The following is a 6,234-nucleotide window of genomic DNA, read 5'->3' on the forward strand; positions in this document are numbered from 1 at the left end:
GCCCCTCCTGTCTCTTCTCCTGTCCCCCAGGCCTTCCTCGAGAGGTACCTGAGCGCTGGGCCCACCATCCAGTACCACAAAGACCGCTGGCTGGCCAAGCAGTGGACGCTGGTCAGCGAGGAGCCGGTGACCAATGGCCTGAAGGACGGAGTAGTCTTTGTCCTCAAGCGCCAAGACTTCAGCCTGGTGGTGAGCACGAAGAAGATCCCCTTCTTCAAGCTCTCCGAGGAGTTTGTGGACCCCAAGTCACATAAGTTCGTCATGAGGCTGCAGTCGGAGACCTCAGTGTGAACTGCAAAGGGGGCGGGTTGGGCTATGAGCTTATGCCTGAGGAGGAGCAAGCTCCCTCCAGGACTCTCCCTTTTTTGACAGGAGCTCAGAGAGACCACCATGCAGGGAGAGCCCTGTAGGAACCTCCCGGAACCAGCGTGCATGTCCTAGGGCTCCGTCTCCTCTCTCTGCCCTCCTCCATCTCTGCTTGCCCCCCGTTTGGGGGTTGGGGGCAGAGCCCTTTCCCCTTCCCATCTCTGCAGTCTCCAAAACCCAGATTCTTGTAGCAACCTCCCAGGAGGTCGGAAGGTGCGTCGCGCGAAGGCTGGCGTTTTCGCAGGAGGAAGATCCCTCATTTGGTGTCAAAACTCAAGGGCTACTTTTGTTCCTTCCTTCACCAGCATCTCCAAATGCAGCTGGGTCCGAGGAACCTTCTCAGTTTCCCTTTTTTTATTACTATCCCGATCCTGGCCTTTTTTACAACTCCCCCGGATGTTCGGAGTTTGTTTTGTAAATTCCCTCGCGCGAGGCCTTTGGAGCATTTGCAAGCGTCCCTCCAGTATCGTGGCTGCTATCGAAACCTCCCTGCTCCACCTGCGGGCAGGAAAAGACGAACTAACGATGCCGACTCTCTGGTATAGGAACCTCCTCTTTGGCTCTTCTCTGGGGTTTTCCAGATCAATTTTTTAACAACAGCGAGAAGACTAGTTTTAAAAAGTTTTTTAAATAGGGATTTTTTGTGTGTGTGCTGATCTCCGTGCTTTGTAATGGAATCCTGTGTTTTTTGTAAATAGTGACTCAAACCGGCCCAGTTCCGCTTCCTTGACTAACTGGGTCCAATTCCTCCTTTACACCAAGGGCATCTTTACACCACTCCCGGCAGTGTAAGGGGGCCTTAAAGTGGATGTCAAGTAGGGTCACGCCGCCGGAGTGGCATAAAGGGGCCTTTGTGTCCAGGAGAATCAGCCCCCCCCACCCCACCCCCAATGATAAGGTTGGTGAATGTGCTGCATTGCAGGATTTGAGCAGAGTGACTCATCCCCCTTGTGCCGAGGCCTCAGGCTGTTCTCTGTCTGGAGGCTGAGCTTGGGTTTAGCAGTTGGGATTTACAGGAAAAAAAACGCACCTAATCTCTCCCATGCCCTAGGAATCATCCCCAGCCTCGGGCGAGTAAAGCCACTGTGACTCTTGCTTTTGTTAAGGGTCATGACTGCAAGGTACATGCCTAACTTTACCTCTTTAAGGTACTTACGTGGCCCCCATCACCACAGCGTCTGGGGGGCTCACAGCTCCCCTGTGCAGTCAGGCAGTGCTGTTGTCCCAGTTCTGCAGCACAGGTCGGCGAAGCCAAGTGACTTGCCCAAGGAATCTGTGGCGGAGAAGGGGCTCAAACCCAGATCTCGCAGGCCCAGGAGCCTAACCACTAGCCGATCCTTCCTCTGATCCCCACCCCCAGCGGGTGTAACCCAGCGTAGGGCCATTACCTGTAAAGGAGCTCTGCCGACTTTACCCGCTGAGATTCTGGCCTGTTGATGTAAGTGGAACTGCTCTTGTGCTGGAAGTCAGGTGTGTGCTTTAACGGCCTTGCTGGTTCAGGGCCTATCGTCACACGCACGTTTGGTGCGAAAACAGCCCCTCCAACTGTGCTCCCGTAACTGTCAGCAAACAAATAATTGCTCCCATGAACGCTGCAGTGGCGAGCCTGGCTGCTGTAGACTGAGCTGGGTTCTCTTCTTCCTCCTGTGCCATCCACAGAGCCTGGCGACAGCATCTTCGGCCTTGGTTCTCGGCGCCCTGAGCCTCGCACGGCCCCTCACACTGGTGCACAGCCGGGTGTAAAAGGCTCCCCCCCTGATCTGGCAATCTTTTGCCCTCCCTTTGTACTGTTGACCCAGGGAGCTGGAGAATCGGGTTTTTTTGTCTCCAGAGCTGGTGCGGGAAGGGGACAAGCATGCAGAGACTGCAGCTGGTTCCCGGGGCTGGCCGCAGCTAATGAAATCCAGTTTTTGGCTTTGTTACAAACGGAGCTGGTTGAATCTAGAGATGAAGGCCTCCAGGTCCATTTCTCTTACGCCCGCTTTGTAGATTGAATTAGTTTCAACACGCCAGCTGGCCCCCTGCACGAACAGGGCTCTTGTCCACAGAAGAGGGCTAAAGCCAAGTCACATGACTTAAAAATAATTTTTGCTTCCTCCTGGCAAACTTTGTCCTGGTCTCCCCCTTTAATTTTGTTTCTGGAGCAGCATCACTGGGCGTGCATCAAGGGCCCAATCCGGCTCCTGCTGGAGTCTCCAGAGGCCCAATTCCTGACCTTCCTGCCCCTTCACGCCAGCTCAAAGCGAGCGTGTGAGATGCAGCCGTTCTGATCCGCTGGCATCTTACACCTGACTTTGCACATGCCTCAGTGACCAGGGCCCAGACCCTGCCGACTCCTAGGTACACGCTGAGCTTTATGTCCCGTTGGGCCTGCTCCTCTGCAGCGCCCGGTGCAGTCATGAACGCGGGTCACTAGTGCAAAGCGAGGGCAAACCAGAATGGTCATGCGTTCACACCCGTCGCACTGGCGCAGTGCGGGTCTGACCCTGTGCCTGTCGCCATCCGTGGTCATGCTCCCAATGACTTCAGTGGAGCAGGAGCAGGCCCAGAATGCACCAGGCACAGGGTGACGGAGAAGTGGGCACAAGGGGACCGATCACATGCACAAGTGTCAGGATCTGAGCAAGGCCGGGTGCAAGGCTGCGGAGGATCAGGTCCAGGGAGAGTGCGGGGGTGTCTCTCCCATGTCCCCAAAGATTCATTCCTTCTTCCCTCCCGTGTCCTCGGGAGCCTGGAATCAGAAACCTGCAATTCGTTACTGTGCCATGGCCTCCCCCTTGATACCGAGTTCTCCCACTCAGCTGGTGCGTGCGTCTGGAACTCCCCACCCAGTGGATACTAGAACTGGCCGGCCGTCTCTCCCATGGGCCTGTATGAATTCTGCCTATGCCAGCTTCAGTGCTGGGGAGGGGCCTGGGCTAGACCCGCCGCCTGCCCTCCCCAACTGCAAGTGGCAACATTACGATAGGCCCCTCGCTTGGCGGGTTTTCGTCTCCCTTTTTTTGTTTGTTTGTTTTTTAGGTCAAACCAACACGAAGTCTTTTTGGTTACAAATACCTCACGGGTTTTATACTGGGTCCTTTCTACCGTCTGTGCCGTTGTCGTTTGCAAAAGGATGGCTATGTGTGTTGGGTTTGAGGAGAACTCTGGGGCTGTGTGAGGGTACTCAGAAACGTCGGGTCGCTGTAGGGGTTGGGGGGGTTGTAGGGCTCGCCAGGTTTTGTCACTGTGATTTCAACTTTTTTCTTTTTTTAAAGCACTAAGATTATTAAAGGGCTGTGATTTGTTGGGGCAGGAGGGGAAATTGATGCTATTTTGCTCTTGAAGTCAGATCTGTGGTTAATTTTTTTTCCTTTTATTTTTAAAATTAGGGGTCTCCCCTCCCCCGCCCGGCTTCCATGCTGTTGCTCAGAGGTTTACAATCGTGGTAACTCCCTATCTCTCTAACAGCCTCTGGGATGTCAACTGCCTTTCTTTCTGAGCTCAGATCCTCCAGGCTAGCCCCCCAACTGGTGCGAGTTGCCGTAACATCTGTTCATCAGTCCGCCTGTCAGTCATAGGGTGTTATTTTGCCACCCATCACCACAGTATGTGGGCACCTTCCACATAAGATCAATAGCAAAGTCCCTAGTGGATTTTATGGCCTTTTTCAGGGTCAAAATTTGGGCTTGGGGGTAAGTTGAGCCCAGCTGTGGATCTGGGTCTCCAAGTCTGTACAAAGATACTCTGCTGTCCTCTTTGTCCTGTTCTCTCACTGTTATTTGACTTAATAGAATCATAGAATATCAGGGTTGGAAGGGACCTCAGGAGGTCATCTAGTCCAACCCCCTGCCCAAAGCAGGACCAATCCCCAATTTTTGCCCCAAATGGCCCCCTCAAGGATTGAGCTCACAACCCTGGGTTTAGCAGGCCAATGCTCAAACCACTGAGCTATCCCTCCCCAAGCCTACAGCCCCCAGTATTCCCTGGAGGTCTCCCGTCCAAGTACTAACCAGTTAGCACCAGATTCACCATGCGTTCAGAGTTCGCCCTATGCTGAGGTCCGTGCACCACTAAGCCCTTTAAAACAGTTTTGGTGGGACGTCACTGGTGCAATTGCTCTGTGCAAGCCCCTCTACACAGCACGGGAATTTCACCCCGTCTCTTTCTTCCCTATTCCCAGCATCCTCTGTGCTTATCACCCGGGTCTGATTTTGTTCTTGGTTACACTGGTGTAAATCTGGAGCAACATCAGTGGAGTCACTCTGGGTTTGCACAAGTGCAGCTGAGACCAGTCTGACTGTCTCTAGTCTTCCAGGGCTTTTAACCCTTTGTTTCCATCTCCATTCCATGCTGCTTTGGATCTCTGTACCTTGGCATTTCCATTACCACACCAAGCTGCCGGCTTCCCCACCCATCCCTGCTGGGTCATCTCCCAACATGAGATCCCACTCCCTTTGTTTGGCTCAGTTAGTGTCTTGGCTCTTGTCCTCTCGACTTCATTTCCTTCCACCCTTAGGCCAGATTCCAATCCCAGTGACACTCATGTGGAGTCACGTGAGGAGGATCACTGGAGAGACTCTGGATTGACACCAGTTCCACTGAGATCAGAAACCGGCCTCCAACTTCACATCCAGATTCCGATATCAGTGTCACGGTACGGAGGTCAGTGAAGTGACTCTGGATTTACATTTGTTTAATCATGACCAAAATCTCGGGCCTGATTCCTCATTGTCCTGCACCTAGCTTTACACCACTGCATAGCAGGTGTCAGCGACGAGACAAAGCGCAGGACAACCGAGAATCACAGCCCATCGCTCCAATCTCTCAGATTCCTTAACATCCTCCACCTTCCCCTAGAAAACAAAGCCCTGAGCTGTAAACCCTAAGCGTCAATATTCCAAGGACAAGAGGATCCAGCTAAAACATCTGGATCATTGAAGATGCTTCATGCACACATCTGCTTCCATTACTGCTACCTTCCACCAGCAGGGCGATTCCCTTACCATCACCATTTCTTCTCCTCCAGAGGATCTGTTAATCTGTCCATCTGTGTGTCTCCTTTCCTGATCCTCCAGGGGGATCTTTCGCCGACATGGTTTTATGGATCGGTCACCATTGCTGTGAGCATCTTGTCACGTTTCCGTGTGCACATTTACAGGGGGAGAGTTGTTTGGGTTTTTTTAAATTTTTTTTTAGTTAAAAAAAAAAAAAAAGACAAAAATACTGACTCTTCCGTGGAGTGCGATTGTAAATGTAGAGGCTTTAGGGGTTTTGTTTTTCCACTCTGAGTTGAGGGAGAAAAAGGTTTTGGGGTTTTTGTTTTTGTTTTTTACAGAGCTGATACCTTGTGCATGCGTGTAGAAAATTGTAAAATGTAAAATTGTTTTTTAATATATAAAAAATTTGGTTTTCCAGTTTGCAGTGAATCTAAGCATTATGGCCATGTTAGGAACTTTGGGTTTTTTTCATAAATATAGGAACTAAAACTGTACAAATGTTTTTTATATAAAATAAACACATTTGACATTTTTCTTTTCCTTCTTTTGCCTGTGACTTTGTTACTAAATTTCTCTACACTGGTGGTTCTGAACCTGTACCATACCAGTGCCAATATGGGAAGGGCAGCATGGTCCAGACAGGCAGTGTTACCTAGTGGTTAGAGCAGTAGACTGCAACTTTGTTCCTAGCTTTGATGCTGGGTAACCTTGGGCCAGTCAGTTCCCCTCTCTGTGCCTCAGTTTCCCCACCTGTAAAATAGGGCTGATATTGCCAATAGAAGAAAATTCTGGCAGGGCTATTAAACCTCATGCTTCAGGGCTTAAGCTATTCTCTAACTATTTAGCAGTCAGGAGGGAACCTATCACGGGGGTAGAGTATCTCACCTCT

At 51.3% G+C, this 6,234-nt stretch overlaps 1 protein-coding gene across 6 annotated transcripts in view; it reads left to right on the forward strand.

Annotated features, from left to right (window-relative positions):
• VANGL2 (VANGL planar cell polarity protein 2) overlaps nt 1-5,833 on the forward strand; it is a 42,866-nt gene extending 37,033 nt beyond the window's left edge. For all 6 annotated transcript variants that reach the window (XM_073323064.1, XM_073323068.1, XM_073323067.1 and 3 more), the window contains one exon: nt 31-5,833. In XM_073323064.1, coding sequence (XP_073179165.1) covers nt 31-291 — 261 coding nt within the window. In that variant the 3' untranslated portion in view covers nt 292-5,833. The remainder of the gene's footprint in view (nt 1-30) is intronic.
• The last annotated feature ends 401 nt before the right edge of the window (nt 5,834-6,234 follow it).

Source organism: Lepidochelys kempii, chromosome 24, assembly GCF_965140265.1.
Source record: "Lepidochelys kempii isolate rLepKem1 chromosome 24, rLepKem1.hap2, whole genome shotgun sequence".
NCBI classification, from domain to species: Eukaryota; Metazoa; Chordata; order Testudines; family Cheloniidae; genus Lepidochelys; species Lepidochelys kempii.